Source organism: Mustelus asterias, chromosome 3, assembly GCF_964213995.1.
Source record: "Mustelus asterias chromosome 3, sMusAst1.hap1.1, whole genome shotgun sequence".
Classification (NCBI taxonomy): Eukaryota; Metazoa; Chordata; class Chondrichthyes; order Carcharhiniformes; family Triakidae; genus Mustelus; species Mustelus asterias.
The window spans coordinates 91988641-92009735 of record NC_135803.1 but is presented as its reverse complement, the minus strand read 5'-3'; the positions used below and the strand labels follow the sequence as shown (position 1 = coordinate 92009735).

The 21095-nt window shown below is 45.0% G+C and overlaps 1 protein-coding gene across 4 annotated transcripts in view; it reads right to left on the bottom strand.

Moving 5' to 3' along the window:
* rnf123 (ring finger protein 123) overlaps positions 1-21095 on the bottom strand; it is a 406183-nt gene that overhangs the window by 254237 nt on the left and 130851 nt on the right. For 2 of the 4 annotated variants that reach the window (XM_078209329.1, XM_078209330.1), the window contains exons 25-27: positions 11937-12020; positions 11237-11383; positions 3026-3203 (exon numbers count right to left, since the gene is read on the bottom strand). In XM_078209329.1, the coding sequence (XP_078065455.1) occupies positions 3026-3203; positions 11237-11383; positions 11937-12020 (409 nt within the window). The remainder of the gene's footprint in view (positions 1-3025; positions 3204-11236; positions 11384-11936; positions 12021-21095) is intronic. The other 2 variants (XM_078209331.1, XM_078209332.1) reach the window with 1 other exon arrangement.

Here is a 21095-nt window from a genome sequence, read left to right as displayed (position 1 = left end):
GTTTTCTACCAGTCAGCCAATCTTTAATCCAAGCCAATATGTTACCCCCTGCACCAAGAGATTTTATTTTTTGCCACAAATGATGAGGCACCTTATCAAATGCTTTCTGGAAATCTAAGTAAAGTATGTCTACAGGCTCTTCTTTATCCATAGCCGGTGTTATTCCTTCAAAGAGCTCAAGAAAATTAGTTCAACAATGTTAATGTTAACTTTTCATGAAACCATTGATCAACAGTAAAGTGATGGAAGGGGTCAACAGCAGTGCCAGAAAGCAGCATTTGCTTATCAATAATCCGCTCACTGACAGTCAGTTTGGGTTCCACCAAGGCTACTCAGTTCCTCATTACAGTCTTGGTTCAAATATGGACAAGTGAGCTAGACTCCAGAGGTGAAGTAAGAGTGACTGCCCTTGACATCAAGACAGTATCTGATCAAATGTAGCATTAAAGAGCCCGAGCAAAACTGGAGTCAATTCTAATCGGGTGAAAAACTCTCTGCTGGGTAGAATCAGACCTGGCACAAAGGAAGAGAGTTGTGGTTGCTGGTGGTCAATCATCTCAGTTGCGGGACGTTACTACAGGAAATTCTCAGTGCAATGTCCTAGGCCCAACCATTTTCAGCTGCTTCATCAATGGCCTTCCTTCCATCATAAGGTCAGAAGTGGGGATGTTCGCTGATGATTGTACAATGTTCACTATCATTCACGACTCCTCAGATACTGATGCAATCAGTGTCCAAACCCAGCAAGACAATTTCCAGGCTTGGGATGGCAAGTGACAAGTAACATTTGTGCCACACAAGTGCCAGGCAATGACCATCTCAAACAAGAGCAAATCGAACTACAGCCCCTTGACATTCAATGGCATTATCATGGCCGAATCCCCCACTATCAACATTCTGGAGGTTACCATTGACTAGAAACGGATTTAGACTAGGCATATAAATATTGTGGCTACAAGAGCAGGTCAAAGGCTAGGAATCCTGTGGCGAATGACACACCTCCTGACTCCTCAAAGCCTGCTCACAATTTACAAGGCACAAGTCAGGAGTGTGATGGAACAACCCTCAGGAAGCTGAACACTATCTAGGATAAAGCAGCCAATTTGATTGGCACAACACCAACAAAGTGTAGCAGCCGTGTGTACCATCTTCAAAATGCACTGCAGGAGCTCACAAAGGCTCCTTCGGCAGCACCCTCCAAATCTGCAATCGCTACTATCTGGAAGAACAAGGGCAGCAGACACATGGGAAAGTTCCCTAGCAAGCCATTCACCATCCTAACTTGAAAATGTAACCTATTTCCTTCACTGGTCATTGGGTTAAAATCCTGAGACTCCCTCCCAAACAGCACTGTGGATGTACCTACACCACATGAAGGCAGCTCACATTCAGGAGAGGCAGTGACATAGTGATATTGTCACTGGACTAGTAATTCAAAAACCCAGGGTCTGCTCTGGGGACCCAGGTTCGAATCTCACCATGGCAGTTGTTGAAATTTGAATTCAATAAAAATCTGGAATTAAAGTCTGATGATGAGAATGAAACCATTGTCAAAACCCATCTGGTTCATGAATGCCCTTTAGGGGAAGAAATCTGCTGTCCTCGCCTGGTCTGGTCTACATGTGACTCCGGATCCACAACAATGTGGTTGACTCTTAGAATGGCACTCCGTTCAAGCGCAATTAGGGATTGGCAACAAATGGTGGCCTTGCCAGTGATGCCCACATCCCACAAAAGAATAAAGACCACCACCTTCTCAAGGGCAATTAGGGATGGGCAATAAATGCTGGCCTAGCCAACGATGCCCAAATCCCCAAAAACGAATCTGAAAAAAAATTCAAAATCATGAGGAGTCTAGACAAAGTAGATAGGGAGAATTTGTTCCCACTGGCAGGAATATCAGGAAATGAGGACACTGATATAAGGTCAAGTGACATGTGGAAAAAGTTTTGCATACAGTTTGTGGTTAGGATCTGGAATGCACTGCATGTGACTGCGGCGGAGGCACGGTCAGTGACACCTTTCAAAGGGGATTTGGATAAGCACCTGACGAGAAAAACATTGCAAGGCTGCAGGGAGAGATTTGGAGAATGGAACTATCTGAATGTATAGAATTGCCAAGAATTCAAGGGGCCAAATAACAGCCTCCTGTGCTGTAATCATTTTATGAAAATCGCTTGTGTCATATTCCAAATACAATTTCAGAGATGCTGCACAGGAGAATATTAAGTTCATTATAAAAATAATCAATAACTAATGTTATCAACCTCTGAAACCATTCACAACTGTCCTCAACATATGATAACAAATAAATATATTTCCTCATTCATTTTTTAAATCTTAAATCACATTATGAATTTTAGCAATTATGCATAGCTCCAACAAACATCAAGCTACAGAACAAGTGACTGATCTGATTGAGACTCTCCATAACATTCTGATTCATTTGGACCAGCCCTACTCATCATTCTGATTGAAGCCAGGATATTTGTTCGGAATGGGGGGGTGGGGAATGAGGTACGGGTGGGTGTTAACCAAGTGAGACAGGATTGAGATTTAGACAAAATCTCAAAACTTCTCAAAGTTCTCAACAGAAAAGGGCACTTAGCTCAATGAGCTTGTTCCTTCCAACAATAACTTAATATATGCAATTCCTTTATTGTAGCGAAAGTTCCAAAGGCATTCCACAGGAACATTATCAAACATCATCTGATACTGAGTCACATAGGAGATATTAGGTCAATTGACCAAACACTTGGTCAAAGAGGTTGGTTTTGAAAAGCACCTTGAAGTAGGAGAGGTAGAGACATTCAAGCAAGGAGCTTCAGAACTTAATGCACAGACAGTTGAACATAAAGCCACTAATATTTGAGCACATATGACTTATGCTAACCAAACATCCACAAAAGATTTAATCTCCAACAGGAGTGTTATTAACAGCAGGCAAATTGTCCAGAGGCAAAAAATTCTTTCCAAGTCACAGCACAAGGCTTGTTGATCACTGACCCACATTCCCTGCACTTACCAGGCAGCTCGTCCATGCTGTTGACTGGGCTGAAGTAATTCTTCAGAGCACTGTAGCTGTTCATGGCGACGTTCATGTAGAACTCTGGCATGAAAGCAAACAGCGTCTTTGTCTGGTCACTGTGTTCGATTACTCGTATGCACACCTGCAACAGCCAGTAGATGTCCAACATCTTCTCCTGAAACAAGAACAAGTTTTACTTCATCAGGAGCAAAGGCAACTAGCCTCTGGGAAAAACAGAATCACCGAGCTTTTGCCCTAGGCTTACCTTGCTTAATTTATACACGGCACCCGACACCGAGTCACATAGGAAATATTAGGACAATTGACCAAACACTTGGTCAAAGAGGTTGGTTTTGAAAAGCATCTTAAAGTAGGAGAGAGGTAGAGACATTCAGGAAAGGAACTTCAGAACTTAACACCCAGACAGCTAAACATAAAGCCGCTAATGTTTGAGCACATATAACTTATGCTAACCAAACATCCACAAAAGATTTAACCTCCCATAGGAGTGTAATTGAAGAGAGGCAAATCATCCAGGGGCAAAAAAACAAGGTCTTCCCCAAGTTATTAAACTGAAATGATTGATGGACTGGGATCATTGTCTGACCACGTTATAATATTGATCCTGTGTTGATGAGAAAGATCTCAAGTGTGCAAATTTCAGTATAAACTATACACAAGACCATAAGACATAGGAGCGGAATTAGGCCATTTGGCCCATTGAGTCTGCTCTGCCATTCAATCATGGCTGATACGTTTCTCAACCCCATTCTCTTGCCCTTTCCTTGTAACTTTTGATCCCTTTACCAATCAAGCACCTATCTATCTTTGTCTTAAATGCACTCAATGACCTGGCCTCCGCAACCTTCTGTGGCAATGAATTCCAGATTCACCACTCTCTGGCTGAAGCAATTCCTCCTTATCTCAAGGGTTATTCTAAAGATTTTATTCTGAGGCTGTGCCCTCAGTTCCGAGATCCTTGTGTCTCCTACTAATGGAAACATCTTCCCCACATCCACTCTATCCAGGCCTTTCAGTATTCTGTAAGTTTCAATGAGATCTCCCCCACCCCCCTCATCCTTCTAAACTCCATCGAGTACAGACCCAGAGTCCTCAAACACTCCGCATATGTCAAGTTTTTCATTCCTGAGATCATTTTCGTGAGCCTCCTCTAGACCCACTCCAGGGTCAGCATATCCCTCTAGATACGGGGCCCAAAATTGCTCACAATATTCCAAATGTGGTCTGACCAGAGCCTCATAAAGCCTCAGCAGTACATCCCTGCATTTATATTCTGGTCCTCTCAAAATAAATGCTAACATTGCATTTGCCTTCCTATCAACTCAACATGCAAGTTAAACTTAAGAGAATCCTGAACTAGGACTCCTGAGTCCCTTTGCACTTCCAATTTCTGAATTCTTTCCCCATTCAGAAAATAATCTACACCTCTATTCATAAGAACATAAGAACTAGGAGCAGGAGTAGGCCATCTGGCCCCTCGAGCCCTGCTCCGCCATTCAATAAGATCATGGCTGATCTTTTTGTGGACTCAGATCCACTTACCCGCCCGCTCACCATAACCCTTAATTCCTTTACTGTTTAAAAATTGATCTATCCTTGCCTTAAAAACATTCAATGAAGTAGCCTCAACTACTTCACTGGGCACGGAATTCCACAAATTCACAACCCTTTGTGTGAAGAAGTTCCTCCTCAACTCGGTCCTAAATCTGCTTCCCCTTATTTTGAGGCTATGCCCCCTAGTTCTAGTTTCACCCGCCAGTGGAAACAACTTCCCTGCTTCCATCTTATCTATTCCCTTCATAATCTTATATGTTTCTATAAGATCTCCGCTCATTCTTCTGAATTCCAATGAGTATAGCCCCAGTCTACTCAGTCTCTCCTCATAAGCCAACCCTCTCAACTCCGGAATCAACCTAGTGAATCTCCTCTGCATCCCCTCTAGTGCCAGTATATCCTTTCTCAAGTAAGGAGACCAAAACTGTACACAGTACTCCAGGTGCGGCCTCACCAGCACCCTATACAGCTGCAACATAACCTTGCTGTTTTTAAACTCTACCCCTCTAGCAATGAAGGACAAAATTCTATTTGCCTTCTTAATTACCTGCTGCACCTACAAACCAACTCCTTGAGATTCCTGCACAAGGACACCCAGGTCCCTTTACACAGCAGCATGCTGCAATTTTTTACCATTTAAATAATAGTCCTTTTTGCTGTTATTCCTCCCAAAATGGATGACCTCACATTTACCAACATTGTACTCCATCTGCCAGACCCTCACCCACTCACTTAGACTATCTATATCCCTTTGCAGATTTTCAGCATCCTCTGCACACTTTGCTCTGCCACCCATCTTAGTGTCATCTGCGAATTTTGACACACTACACTTGGTCCCCAACTCCAAATCATCTATGTAAATCGTAAACAATTGCGGTCCCAACACTGATCCCTGAGGCACACCACTAGTCACTGATGGCCAACGAGAAAAACACCCATTTACCCCCACTCTTTGCTTTCTGTTAGTTAACCAATCCTCTATCCATGCTAATACATTACCCGTATCACTGTGCACCTTTATCTTAATGTGGAGATGCCAGCATTGGACTAGGGTAAACACAGTAAGAAGTTTAACAACACCAGGTTAAAGTCCAACAGGTTTATTTGATAGCAAAAGCCACACAAGCTTTCGGAGCTCCAAGCCCCTTCTTCAGGTGAGTGGGAATTCTGTTCACAAACACCTCAGCACCTCACTGTACCGTAAGCCCACGGATAACCTCACGATGCTCCACTTCACGGTCACCTCAGCACCTCACTGTACCACAAGCCCACGGATAACCTCACGATGCTCCACTTCTCCAGCTTCCACCCTAAACACGTTAAAGAAGCCATCCCCTACGGACAAGCCCTCCGTATACACAGGATCTGCTCGGATGAGGAGGATCGCAACAGACACCCCCAGACGCTGAAAGATGCCCTCATAAGAACAGGATATAGCGCTCGACTCATTGATCAACAGTTCCAATGCGCCACAGTGAAAAACCGCACCGACCTCCTCAGAAGACAAACACGGGACACAGTGGACAGAGTACCCTTCGTCGTCCAGTACTTCCCCGGAGCGGAGAAGCTACGGCATCTCCTCCGGAGCCTTCAACATGTCATTGATGAAGACGAACATCTCGCCAAGGCCATCCCCACACCCCCACTTCTTGCCTTCAAACAACCGCGCAACCTCAAACAGACCATTGTCCGCAGCAAACTACCCAGCCTTCAGGAGAACAGTGACCACGACACCACACAACCCTGCCACAGCAACCTCTGCAAGACGTGCCGGATCATCGACACAGATGCCATCATCTCACGTGACAACACCATCCACCAGGTACACGGTACATACTCTCGCAACTCGGCCAACGTTGTCTACCTGATACGCTGCAGGAAAGGATGTCCCGAGGCATGGTACATTGGGGAAACCATGCAGACGCTGCGACAACGGATGAATGAACACCACTCGACAATCACCAGGCAAGACTGTTCTCTTCCTGTTGGGGAGCACTTCAGCGGTCACGGGCATTCGGCCTCTGATATTCGGGTAAGCGTTCTCCAAGGCGGCCTTCGCGACACACGACGGCGCAGAGTCGCTGAGCAGAAACTGATAGCCAAATTCCGCACACATGTGGACGGCCTCAACCGGGATATTGGGTTACTATTTGTAACCCCCACAGTTGCCCGGACCTGCAGAGTTTCACTGGCTGTCTTGTCTGGAGACAATACACATCTTTTTAGCCTGTCTTGATGCTCTCTCCACTCACGTTGTTTGTATCTTAAAGGCTTGATTAGCTGTAAATATTCGCATTCCAACCATTATTCATGTAAATTGAGTCTGTGTCTTTATATGCCCTGTTTGTGAACAGAATTCCCACTCACCTGAAGAAGGGGCTTGGAGCTCCGAAAGCTTGTGTGGCTTTTGCTACCAAATAAACCAGTTGGACTTTAACCTGGTGTTGTTAAACTTGTTACTGTGTTCACCTTTAGCTTATGCAGCAGTCTTTGGTGCGGCACCTTGTCAAATGCCTTCTGGAAATCCAGATACACCACATCCACAGGTTCCCCATTGTCCACTGCACATGTAATGTTCTCAAAGAATTCCACCAAATTAGTCAAACATGACCTGCTCTTCATGAACCCATGCTTACCAATGGGACAATTTATATCCAGATGTCTCGCTATTTCTTCCTTGATGATAGATTCAAGCATTTTCCCTACTACAGAAGTTAAGCCAAGCGGCCTATAGTTACCTGCCTTTTGTCTACCTCCTTTTTTAAACAGTGGCGTCACATTTGCTGCTTTCCACTTTGGTGAACCAACCCCAGAGTCCAGCAAATTTTGGTAAATTACCACTAGTGCATTTGCTATTTCTCCCACCATCTCTTTTAGTACCCTGGGATGCATTCCATCAGGACTAGGAGACTTGTCTACCTTTAGCCCCATTAACTTGTCCAACACTACCTCTTTCGTGATAATGATAGTTTCTAGGTTCTCACCTGCCATCAATTTTTGGCATGTTATTTGTGTCTTCCACTGTGAAGACCAACACAAAATACCTGTTAAATGCCTGAGCCATTTTCTCGTTTCCAGTTATTATATCCCTCTTCTCATCCTCTAAAGGACCAATGTTTACTTTCGCCACTCTTTTTCGTTTTATATATTTGCAGAAACCTTTGCTATCTGTTTTTATATTCTGAGCTAATTTACTCTCACATTTCATCTTACTTTTCTTCATTGCTTTTTTCGTGGCTTTCTGCTAACCTTTAAAGATTTCCCAATCCTCTAGGTTCCCACTATTCTTTGCCACTTTGTATGCATTTTCTTTCAATTTGATGCCCTCCTTTATTTCCTTAGATATCCATGGCTGATTATCTCTTTTTCTACATTCCTGCCTTATCACTGGTATATACTTTTGCTGAGCACTGTGAAAAATCACTTTGAAAGTCCTCCACTGTTCCGCAATTGTCCCACCATAAAGTTTTTGCTCCCAGTCTACCTTAGCTAACTCCTCCCTCATCCCTTTATAGTCTCCTTTGTTTAAGCACAAGACACTGGTATTGGATTTTACCTTCTCACGCTCCATCTGTATTTTAAATTCAACCATACTGTGATTGCTTCTTCCAAGAGGATCCCTAACGGCAAGATCATGAATTATTCCCGTCTCATTACACAGGACCAGATCTAGGATAGCTTGCTCCCTTGTTGGTTCCATTACATTACATTACAAGGGCGGCACGGTAGCACAGCGGTTAGCACTGCTGCTTCACAGCTCCAGGGTCCTGGGTTCGATTCCCGGCTCGGGTCACTGTCTGTGTGGAGTTTGCACATTCTCCTCGTGTCTGTGTGGGTTTCCTCCGGGTGCTCCGGTTTCCTCCCACAGTCCAAAGATGTGCGGGTTAGGTTGATTGGCCAGGTTAAAAAAAAAAAAATTGCCCCTTAGAGTCCTAGGATGTGTAGGTTAGAGGGATTAGCGGGTAAAATGTGTGGGGGTGGGGCCTGGGTGGGATTGTGGTCGGTGCAGACTCGATGGGCCGAATGGCCTCCTTCTGCACTGTAGGGTTTCTATGTTTCTATGTTTCTATCTATACTGTTCAAGGAAGCTATCGCGGATACATTCTATGAACTCCTCCTCAAGGCTGCCTTGACCGACCTGGTTTGACCAATTGATATATAGATTAAAATCCCCCATGATAATTGCTGTACCATTTTTACATGCATCAGTTATTTCTTTGTTTATTTCTCGCCCCACCATGATGTCATTATTTGGTGGCCTATAGACTGCGCCTATCAGTGACTTTTTCTCCTTACTATTTCTAATTTCTACCCAAATGGATTCGACCTTTTTTTCCAAAGAACCGATATCATCTCTCACTACCGCCCTGATGTCATCCTTAAATATCAGAGCTACACCACCTTCCTGTCAGTCCCTCCGAACAGTTTGATAGCCCTGGATATTCAACTCCCAGTAGTGACCATCCTGCAACCATGTCTCTGTAATGGCCACCAAATCAGACTCGTTCGCAATGATTTGTGCTGTCATCTCATTTACCTCATTTCGAATGCTACGAGCATTCAGATAAAGTGCCCTTATGCTAGTTTTTGTACCTTCTTTTTGAATTCTAACACTCCCATTAATAATATCTCCTGAGTTCTCCTTCCTTTTAACTTTTTTCCTGATTTTTGATGTAGTTGGAACCTTCTCCCCACATTTTGTCCTTGCTCCCTCCTTCTTGGACTCCTTACATAGGTTCCCATCCCCCTGGCATATTAGTTTAAACCCTCCCCAACCACTCTAGCAAACACTCCCCCTAGGACATCAGTCCCAGTCCTGCCCAGGTGTAACCCGTCCAATTTGTATGGTCCCACCTCCCCCAGTAATCTGAAACCCTCTCCCTGACACCATCTCTTCAGCCACGTATTTAGCCGATATATCCTCTCATTTCTACTCTGACTAGCATGTGGCACCGGTAGTAATTCTGAGATCACTACCTTTGAGGTCCAATTTCTTAACTTTCTTCCTAGCTCCCTGTATTCTGCTTTTAGGACCTCATCCCTTTTTTTAACCTATGTCATTTGTACCAATGTGTACCACGATCACTGGCTGCTCGCCCTCCCCCTTCAGAATGTCCTGCAGCCGCTCCGAGACATCCTTGACCCTAGCACCAGGGAGGCAACGTACCATCCTGGAGTCCCGTTTGCTGCCACAGAAATGCATGTCTATTCCCCTTGCAATTGAATCACCTATAACTATTGCACTGGCACACTTTTTACCCCTCCCCTCTGCAGCAGAACCAACCGTGGTGCAACGAGTTTGGCTGCTGCTGCTTTCCCCAGAGAGGTCATTCCTCTCAACAGTATCCAAAGCGCTATATCTGTTCTGCAGGGGAATGGTCACAGGAGGTTCCTGCACTACCTGCCTATCTCTCTTGCTCTGTCTGGTGGTCACCCATTCTCTTCCTGCTTGCGGAGTCTGAGCCTGCGGTGTGACCAACTCTCTATACGTGCTATCCACTCTACTCTCCCATTCGCGCATGTTCCATAGTGTCTCCAACCGTCGCTCCAGCTCTGAAACTCGAGCTTCCAGGAGCTGTAGCTGGTGACACTTCCAGCACACATGCTGACCCAAGGGACTGGAACTGTCCCCAGCCTGCCACATAAAGCAAGAGGAACAAACCACGGCTTGGAGCTCTCCTGCCATGTCTTACCCATTTAAATTAAATTTTTAAAAGATGTTTAGTTTCAGATATATACAATTTTCTAGGGCCCTTCTTTCCTGCTCCTTGTTGCTACTGAGTATAACCTTTTCAAACTATAAACCACAGAAATACTATAGTAGTTTACAACAACTACAATGCCAAGAGAAAAAATAAGACTTACCAATCAGCGCTCTCGCTTGTAGCCTCTATTGCCTGTTTCACCTAACTCCAAAAGCACTCCTCTCAGTCAGGCAGCACTCACCGTGCAGGCAGAGCAGCACTCTGAGGCCTCTGTTTTTATAGGCACAACTTACAAGGCCCTGGAACTGGTTTTAATTTCTTCCTATCAAAATGCATAACCACTCTTTTCCACATTGCATTCCATCTGTCACTTCTATGCCCTTTCTCCTAACCTGTCCAAGTCCTTCTGCAGCCTCCCCGCCTCCTCAATACTACATGTCCCTCCACCTATCTTTGTATCATCTGCAAACTCAGTTCCTTTATCTAGATCACTGAAGTATAAAGTGAAAAGTTGTGGTCCCAACACTGATCCCTACAGAATCCATTGGTCACCGGCTGCCATCCTGAAAAGGAACCTTTTATCCCCACTCTCTGCCTTTTGCCAGTCAGCCAATCCTCTATCTATGCTAGTAACTTGCCTCTAACATCATGGGCTCTTATCTTACTCAACAACCTCTTGTCAAAGGCCTTCTGCAAATCCAAGTAGATAACATCCACTGGCTCTCCGTTGTCTAACCTTGGCTCTCCTTTGTTTAATCTCAACATTTCAGTATAAACTTTAGACAACTGAGCAATGTTTTCAGAAAGCTATCACATAGGTGGCTTCACTCTGACCAACTCCACAGGCTAGTTTTCCAAGCTCCAAGTTCCTAGTGAAGGTGGGTGGGTGTCTTCACATCAATATTCCCAGCACTGTGGTCCACTTTACCTTGGAGTAAATGGTGGCATTGATCCACGCCAGCCGGCGACTCAGGTGATTCAGCTTCGCAGAGAAGACTTTCTGACTCTTTGTCAATTCATCCAGAATATCCTTCCTCTGAAAGGAATAAAGGCACAACTTTGAAGCTGGAGTTTCCTGGTTGATCATAAAGAGACATGCTGTCAAAGCTTTTTGTCTTGCACTCATCAGGACAGAATCGCAAGAATACCAAATCTCAAAGGGAACAATTTATAATGCACAGGAGTTTACTCAGGAAATGGTTATAATGTGTAATTCACTACCACAAAGAGTACCTGAGGTGAATAGTAAAGAGGCATGGAAGGGGTAACTAAATAAGAATAGATGAACAAAAGAATAGAAACATATGTCGATGGGCTTAAATGAAGAGTAGCTGAAGGAGGCTCGTAAACATTAGCATAGACCTGATGGGCCAAACAGCTCGTGTTTGTGCTACTTTGTAATAATGATTCAGATTGCCTTTCACAGTCAATAGTCTACCAGGATCTACTATCATGACACAGGTCTGAATAATGATCTCTCGAGCAAGAGTCAAGACTAACCAGTGTCTATGGATCTGCATCTAGAGTCAGAGTAACGAATTAAGTATTTGTTTTTTCTCATTTATCAAATGCTATCTGTGTCTTTGTCACAGACTCACTTCACTTCCCCAAAGTGCCAATTCTCTTACCTTAGTAGGACATCTTGCAATCTTATCTTCAGTGTCCTTCAGTGCCACTGCATATTCATGGACATCATCCGACACACCCACCATCTGCAGACACAGTTGAAAACAACCCATGCAACCAAGTTAGTTTGTCAGTAATAAGCAAGATAGGTTATAATTGTTAAAAACATGCTCAGAGAATCATTGCACTCCTGACCACAGCAATGCATGTAGCACAGTAATACAGCCCATAATGTGTCTCCTGGCAAAAACTTCGTAATCTTCCCCTTTTTCCCAAAGCCATCCTCATCGTCCACTCCTTGCTCAGGTGTGGGATCCTCTGTATGGTTTGACTAGTTAAAAGGCTTCATTTTAAGGTATTTCTGCCTAATGTAACTAATTGTGCTATGCTTTAAGCTCTTTTGCCACATCAGCTTGGAATTCTGGGTCCAGCCTAGAATCTGAGCTGCATTCTCTGAAGGTACAACGCAAGGTAAACAAGCTTGCGCATAAGCAGCTTTCAGGGCCACAGAAGCCAGTTGTTGCAGCTGGAGATTGCTTGTATCCAGCATTTTAATAATACAAGTTTTCAGTTATATTGTAGACGCAGATCGATGTTTAGTTAGTTCAATCCAGACTATGTTTTGAGTTGTTCGATCCAGTGCTGGCTTTTGGTTGCTCTCTCTCTCAAGTAATCCTTATTTCACTTTCTTTAAAATGCTTATAAAAGACGCTTAAATAAAGGAGTATTTACTTCAGACCAGTCATGCTCAAGTTTATTCTGAAGAAGTAAACAGATCCTACATCAGGCTAACCCACATAGCGTGGCCCATTTAATCGTGCTGGATTTCAAATACCCTATCTCATCACCAACCGAAACCATATTCTTTCACCACACCAACCATTGTGCCATTCTTCAGCAATTCATCCTAGCCACACATCGACTCTACTGCGCATATTTCTTTCGAGGACAGAGCTTCCAGCAATCTAAATCCTACTCTCCGGAACTGTCTCCCCAAACATTTACACTTTGTCATCTCAATTTCAGTTCTTCCCTTCAAAATACTCCTCAAATTTTTTTTTCATTCATTCACGTGGTATGAGCAAGGCCAGCACTACTTGCCCATCCCTAATTGCCCTTGAACTGAGTGGCTTGCTTTAGAAGGCAATTAAGAATCAACCACATTGCTGTGGGTATAAAGTCACATGCAGGCCAGGGTGGGTAATGACAGCAGAGTCACATACAGACCTAACACCAGGTAATTACGACAGATTTCCTCCCCTGAAGGACATTAGTAAACCAGATAGGTTCATCATTATCACTAAAGAAATGAGCATTCTAATTCAACTGCTGTGGTGGGATTGGAACTCATTCTTTCAGAGGATGAGTCGAGGCTGCTCGTGCCTGCTTGGCGATTCCATAAAGTAATGGCTGATGTGATTGTGGTCTTAACTCCATACTCCTCCTACTCCGATATATTCTTGACTAACAAGGGAGTCAAAAGTTATCACTTTCCTTTAAAAATACTCATTGGACTGCTTCCACCACTCTCTAGGGAACAGAGTTCCAAAGATTCACAACTCTCAAGAGATAAAATTTCCTCAACTCCATCTTAAATGGGAGACCCTTTATTTTTAAACTGTATCCCCAGTTCTAGCCTCTCACCTTATATGCTTGCAGCATGTGCCTCTTTCAGTACAGACATTGTCTCTCTCTCTCACGTTTTTCCCCCTACTCTCTCTCAAGTGCTCATGCTCCTGACACCCATTCCTCCCCCCATCCCAGCCCTGCACCCTCTCACAGTGCGTGTGCTCATAATTTCTAAATCATGAAGGGGGTGGACAGAGTAGACAGGGAGAAACAGTTTCCACTCGTAAAAGGATCAAGAATAAGAGGGCACAGATTTAGAGTGATTTGCAAAAGAAGCAAACATGGTGTGAGAAAGAAACTTTTCCACACAGTGAGTGGTTGGGGTCTGGGATGCACTGCCTGGAAGTGTGGAGGAGTCAGGTTCAATTGAGGCATTCAACAGAATATTAGATGATCACTTGAATAGAAACAATGTGCAGGGGTACGAGGAAAAAGCAGGGGAATGGCACTAAATCATGATGCTCGTTTGGAGAGCTGCTTTCAAAAGGCAACTGGATAAATACTTAAGAGTCATAGAGGTTTACAACATGGAAACAGGCCCTTCAGCCCAACCTGTCCATGCTGCCTTTTTTTTTAAAACCCCTAAGCTAATCCCAATTGCCCGCATTTGGCCCATATCCCTCTATACCCTACCCATGTAACTGTCTAAACGTTTTTTAAAAGACAAAAGTGTACCCGTCTCCACTACTACCTCTGGCAGCTAGTTCCAGACACTCACCACCCTGTGTGTGAAAAAATTGCCCCTCTGGACACTTTTGTATCTCTCCCCTCTCACCTTAAACCTATGCCCTCTAGTTTTAGACTCCCCTACCTTTGGGAAAATATATTATCTAGCTGATCTATGTCCCTCATTATTTTATAGACCTCTATAAGATCACCATAAGCCTTCTGCACTCCAGAGAAAAAAGTCCCAGTCTATCAAGCCTCTCCTTATAACTCAAACCATCAAGTCCCGGCAGCATCCTAGTAAATCTTTTCTGCACTCTTTCTAGTTTAATAATATCCTTTCAATAATAGAGTGACCAGAACTGTACACAGTATTCCAAGTGTGGCCTTACCAATGTCTTATACAACTTCAACAAGACATCCTAAGACATATTCAATGTTCTGACCAATGAAACCAAGCATGCTGAATGCCTTCACCACTCTGTCCACCTGTGACTCCACTTTCAAGGAGCAATGAACATGTACCCCTAGATCGCTTTGTTCTGTAACTCTCCTCAACGCCCTACCATTAACTGAGTAAGTCTTGCCCTGGTTCAATCTACCAAAATGCATCACCTCGCATTTGTCTAAATTGAACTCTATCTGCCATACGTCAACCCACTGAACCAATTGATCAAGATCCCGTTGCAATCAGAGATAACTTTCTTCACTGTCCACTATGCCACCAATCTTGGTGTCACCTGCAAACTTATTAACCATGCTTCCTATATTCTCATCCAAATCATTGATATAAATGACAAATAACAGTGGACCCAGCACTGATCCCTGAGGCACATTGCTGGTCACAGGCCTTCAGTTTGAAAAACAACCCTCTACAACCACCCTCAGAAGCCAATTTTGTATCCATTTAGATACTTGAAGTGGGAAAAAAAGCAGAACTATGGAAAGGCGTATTTGTAGTTGTCAAGAAGGTGCAGGATTGGGCTAGACTTTGATCTCTTTCATAGTCTAATAACCTGTCACATCTGTCTAATAACCCTCCAAGCTCACTGCTAAAACTCATACCTGCGGGGGTGGGGACGATTCAACTGAGGGGAGATTTAGAAAGTTATAAAGAAAGGATGAGGGAGTAGTGCAGGTACTGATATGGGAAATGATAAACATAGTGTGACAGGACGGGATAAGGAACACAAACATAAGGGTGAACCAACAAATGGAGTTAGAGTAGGGAAACATGGTCAAAAGACAAAATTAAAGGTTGTTTATCTGAATGCATTAGCATTTGTAACAAGATAGATTAATTGGATATGAAAACTATTAGACAGACATGGTTGCAAAGTGAACAAGGCTAAGAACTTGACATTATGATAGGATAAGCAGAACAACTTTAATTAAATAGCGCCTTTAACATAATGAAACATCCAAAGGTGCTTCACAGCAACATTATAATGAACCCACATAAGGAGATACGAGGCAAGATGGCAAAAAAGCTAGGTCAAAGAGGTGGATTTTAAGGAGTCTGAAAGGAGGCAAGCAAAGTAAAGAGGAGAGACAATTGGAAGCTATTTTAGACCCAGAGCAACTGAAAGCACAGCCACTAATGGTAGAGTGATTAAAAGTGGGACTAGAATTAGGGGAGGACAGATATCAAGGATGGAATGGAGGAGAGTACAGAGAAAGGAAAGGGTGATGCCATGGTGAGATTTGAAAACAAGGATGGGGGAGTGGTTAGGGACTGGTTGCTGGGATCATTCACCCTTGGCCTGCTGCAATACTCCAGTGATGTCCAACAAAAACTGGAAGAACGACACCTCACCTTCTGATTAAGCACACTACAACCTTGGACACAGAGTTCAACAACTTTAGATTGTGAACTTTCCCCTCCACCCTGATTACTCCTTTTTTTAAAAAAAATTGTTATTCGGGTCCCCTGGCTTGTCCCCACACAACCTGCCCTTCCCCCACCAAGGCCATGGCCCCTTGTTTAGTTTTACTCCCACTGAGCACTGACCTCTGTTTTCCTATGCTCTCTTACCTTTGCCATTATTAACACACTTCAGTCCCAAATGGCTGCATTAACAGCCCCTCTGTCTCATGTTCATGACATCTTCATCAATCTCTCCTTAACTCTGACCTATCACTTACTTTCCATTCTGCCCCATACCCCTCTGCAAGTGCATTTCTCTCCCTTTTCAATTCTGGAGAAGGGTCATATGGACTTGAAACATTAACCGCGCTTCTGTCCCCACAGATGCTGTCAGACCTGCTGAGTTTATCCAGCACTTTTTGTTTTTATTTCAGATTTCCAGCATCTGCATATTTTGCTTTTATTTGAACACTCTCAAGACATGGGTTCAAATCCTACCATGGCAACTGGCAGAAATTGAATCCCATAAATAATCCAATTAATAACATCTAGAATGTCCAAGATGAATAGAAAATCCGTTGGCAGACAGGAAACAAAGAGTAGGAATAAACAGGTTTTTTCCCCCAAGTTGCAGGCAGTGACTAGTTCAAAGATGTGCAGGTTGGATGGACTGGCCAGGCTAAATTGCCCCTTTGTATCCAAGAATGTGTAGGTTAGGTAGATTAGCCATCGTAATTGAGAGGTGGTTACGGGAATAGGGTGGGGGATGGGCCTGGGTAAGATGCTCTTTTGGAGAGTCGGTGCTGATTGATGGGCTGAATGGTCTCCTTCTGCACTGTATGGGTCTATGGCTTCTATCACTGAGAATTGAAAGCCAGCATCAGTGATCGTCTTAAAACCCCATCTGGTTCACAAATGTCTAATTAGGGCTTAATTTTCTATCCTTAGCTGGTATAGCCTACATGTGACTCCAGACCCACAGCAATATGGTTGACTCTTAACTGCCCTCTGAAATGGCCCAGCAAGCTACTCAGTTCAAGGGCAATTAAGGATGGGCAACAAATGCTGGCCTTGCCAGAGACACCCACATCCGATGAAATAAAAAAAACATAGAAAGGTTTTGGGAGAATCGTGGCCTAAGTGTCGAATTCACAGGAAAACTGGTGTAAATCACGCTGGTTTTTTCAGTGCAACTTCAGACAAGAATCTCCCACATTCTGTGTAATGCAGAGGTCACAATTGGGAATATTAAAAGCTTGGGGGACGGGGCCTATTCACGCCAGAGGCTGACAGTTCCAGAACTGCGCGCACGCGCAGTGGCCACGAGCTGTCAGCCTGCACTTTGCTGGCCAGCTCGATCATTGGTCAGCCTGTATCCCTTGCAGTGCCACCCCTCGACCCAGCCCCCGCTCATGGCCCGATTGCAGCCCCTTGTCCAGCCCGGACCCCCCTCCTGTCCTGGTGTGCCCAATTTCCAGCCCAGCCCAGCCCAGCCCCCCCTCCCCCCAACCCCCACCCAAAGGCCGCCCTGATCACTGGCCTCCCTCTAGCCCCGATCCCCATGCAGAGTGGCAGCGGGACCTTCCACCCCCACAGATTGCCCCCTAGGCTGACCCTTGGCACTGCCCCATGCCCGATGGGCAGTGCCAAGGTGCCCCCTGGGCATGGGCACTTAGCCCCTTGGGCAGTGCCAGAGGGCACAGGTTGGCACTACCATGGTTCTACCCTCTGCCGCGGGCCACGATGCCCCCCCACCCTTCACTCCAATAGGGTCAGGCCGCTAGTTTCCCGGAAGTGGAGAATAGTCTGAACTCCGCTGGAGTGAAATATTCCTGGCGGGGTGGGAGATGCTAGCGGGCACAGAGAATTCAGTCCCAAACCTGCTAATTACATTTAAATTGTGATTTATAGGCTATTTAAACATTAGCCCAGCCAATTTCCGGTGCCGCGCAGACGCGCCGGAATTCCAGGCCTGGGAGGCGCAATCGCGGCGTGAACGCTCGCGGAAATCCCGCGAATCAGCCAACACGCAATTCTCCCTTTCCATCGCGCTAAAAATTAGTACGGCGGGATGAGGGAAATCGCCATTAGTTCTACACTACCCAGTTTGGAGAAATATCCTCCCAGCATTTAACTTATCATTTCCCTGAAGAATGTTATATGCTTCATTAAAGCACATGGGACTGAGGGTGGTGCATTGAGATGGATAGAAAACTGGTTGGCAGACAGGAAACAAAGAACAGGAAATAAGCAGATCTTTTTCCAAATGGCAGGCAAAGACTAGTGGGGTACCACAGGGATCAGTGCCAGAACCTCAGCTACTTACGATGTATATTGATGACTTAGATGAGGAAGCAAAATGTAATATTTCCAAATTTGCCAACGACACAAACCTGGGTGGAAGGTTGAGCTGTGAGAAGGATGCAGAGATGCCTCAGTGTGATTTGGACAAGTTGGCTGGAATTTCACTGCCCCACCCTCCACGGGAATCGGAGCGGGCGAGGGGCAGACAATGGAAAAGTCAGTTGACCTCAGGCGAGATTTTACGGTTTCGAGATGAGTAAAATACCGCCCGTTGAGTGAGTGGGCAAATGCAGGGCAATATATGTGAGGTTACCCATTTTGGTAGCAAAAACAGGAAGGCAGATTATCTGGATGGCTGTAGATTGGGAAAGGGGAATGTGTAACACGACCCGGGTGCCCTCATACACCAGTTGCTGGAAGTAAGCATGCAGGTGCAGCAGACGGTAAAGGCAGCAAATGGTATGTTGGCCTTCATAGCGAGAGGGTTTGAGTGCAGGAGCAGGGATGTCCTGCTGCAATTATATAGGGCCTTGGTGAGGCCACACCTGTAGTATTGTGGGCAGTTCCTTATCTGAGGAAGGATGTCCTTGCTGTAGAGGGAGTGCAGCGAAGGTTTACCAGACTGACTCCTGGGATGACGGGACTGACGTACGAGGAGAGATTGAGTTGGTTAGGATTATATTCACTGGAATTTAAAAGAATGAAGGAGGGGGGAGGCGGTCGCATCGAAACCTATAAAATTATAACAGGACTAGACAGGGTAAATGCAGGAAGGATGCTCCCGATGGCGGGAGAGTTTAGGACTAGGGGTCACAGGTAAATATTTTAGGACTGAGATGAGGAGAAATTTCTTTACCCAGAGTGGTGAGCCTGTGGAATTCTCTACCTCAGAAAGCAGTTGGGGCCATTAAATTGTATGCTTTCAAGATCCCTTTAGCTCTTGGGGCTAAAGGGATCAAAAGATATGGGGAGAAGCGGGAAAAGGTTATTGAGTTAGATGATCAGCTATGATCATAATGAATGGCTCAAAAGGCCAAATAGCCTACTCCTACTTCTATTTTCTATGTTTCTTTGCCTATATAGGCATAGTCTACTCAATTTCTCCTTACTGGACAATCTCGTCATCCAGGAAGCAGTCTAACGAACCTTTATTACACTATCTCCAAGTAACTATCATTCCTTATGTAAGGAAACCAAACTGTCATAATACTCCAGATGTGGTCTCATAGAAACATAGAAAAACTACAGCACAAAACAGGCCCTTCGGCCTCACAAGTTGTGCCGAACATATCCCTACCTTTTAGGCCGACCTATAACCCTCCATCCCATTAAGTCCCATGTACTCATCCAGGAGTCTCTTAAAAGACCCTATTGAGTTTGCCTCCAGCACCACTGACGGCAGCCGATTCCACTCGCCCACCACCCTCTGTGTGAAAAACTTCCCCCTAACATTTCCCCTGTACCTACCCCTCAGCACCTTAAACCTGTGTCCTCTCGTAGCAGACATTTCCACCCTGGGAAAAAGCCTCTGAGAGTCCACCCGATCTATGCCTCTCAACATCTTATATACCTCTATTGGGTCTCCTCTCATCCTACGTCTCTCCAAGGAGAAAAGACCGAGCTCCCTCAGCCTATCCTCATAAGGCATGCCACTCAATCCAGGCAACATCCTTGTAAATCGCCTCTGCACCCTTTCAATCTTTTCCACATCCTTCCTGTAATGAGGCGACCAGAACTGAGCACAGTACTCCAAGTGGGGTCTGACGAGGGTCTTATATAGCTGATCATTATCCCCGGACTCCTAAACTCAATCCCTCGATTGATAAAGCCAGCACACCATACGCCTTCTTAACCACCTCCTCCACCTGCGGGGCCGATTTTAGAGTCCTGTGGACCCGGACCCCAAGGTCCTTCTGATCCTCTACCGTACTAAGAGTTTTTCCCTTCATATTGTACTCCTTCATCCCATTTGACCCGCCAAAATGGACCACTACACATTTATCTGGGTTGAAGTCCATCTGCCACTTCTCCGCCCAGCCTTGCATCCTATCTATGTCCCTCTGTTACTTCTGACATCCCTCCAGACTATCCACAACCACACCAACCTTTGTGTCGTCGGCAAACTTACCAATCCATCCCTCCACTTCCTCATCCAGGTCATTTATAAAAATGACAAACAGCAAGGGTCCCAGAACAGATCCCTGGGGCACATCACTGGTGACCGAGCTCCATTTAGAAAAAGACCCATCTATACCCACTCTCTGCCTCCTTTGGGCAAGCCAGTTCTGGATCCACCTGGCAGCAACCCCTTGGATCCCATGCCCTCTCACTTTTTCTAGAAGCCTTGTATGGGGGACCTTATCGAACGCCTTGCTAAAATCCATATAAACCACATCTACCACCTTCCCTTCGTCAATGTGTTTAGTCACATTTTCGAAGAACTCCACCAGGCTCGTAAGGCACGATCTGCCTTTGACAAAGCCATGCTGAGTATTCTTGAGCGTACTAAACCTCTCTAAATGCTCATAAATCTTGTCCCTCAGGATCTTCTCCATCAGCTTACCAACCACTGAGGTTAGATTCACTGGTCGGTAATTTCCTGGGCTATCCCTATTCCCCTTCTTGAAAATAGGAACCACATCCGCAATCCTCCAATCCTCCGGCACCTCTCCCGTCTCCATCGACGACGCAAAGA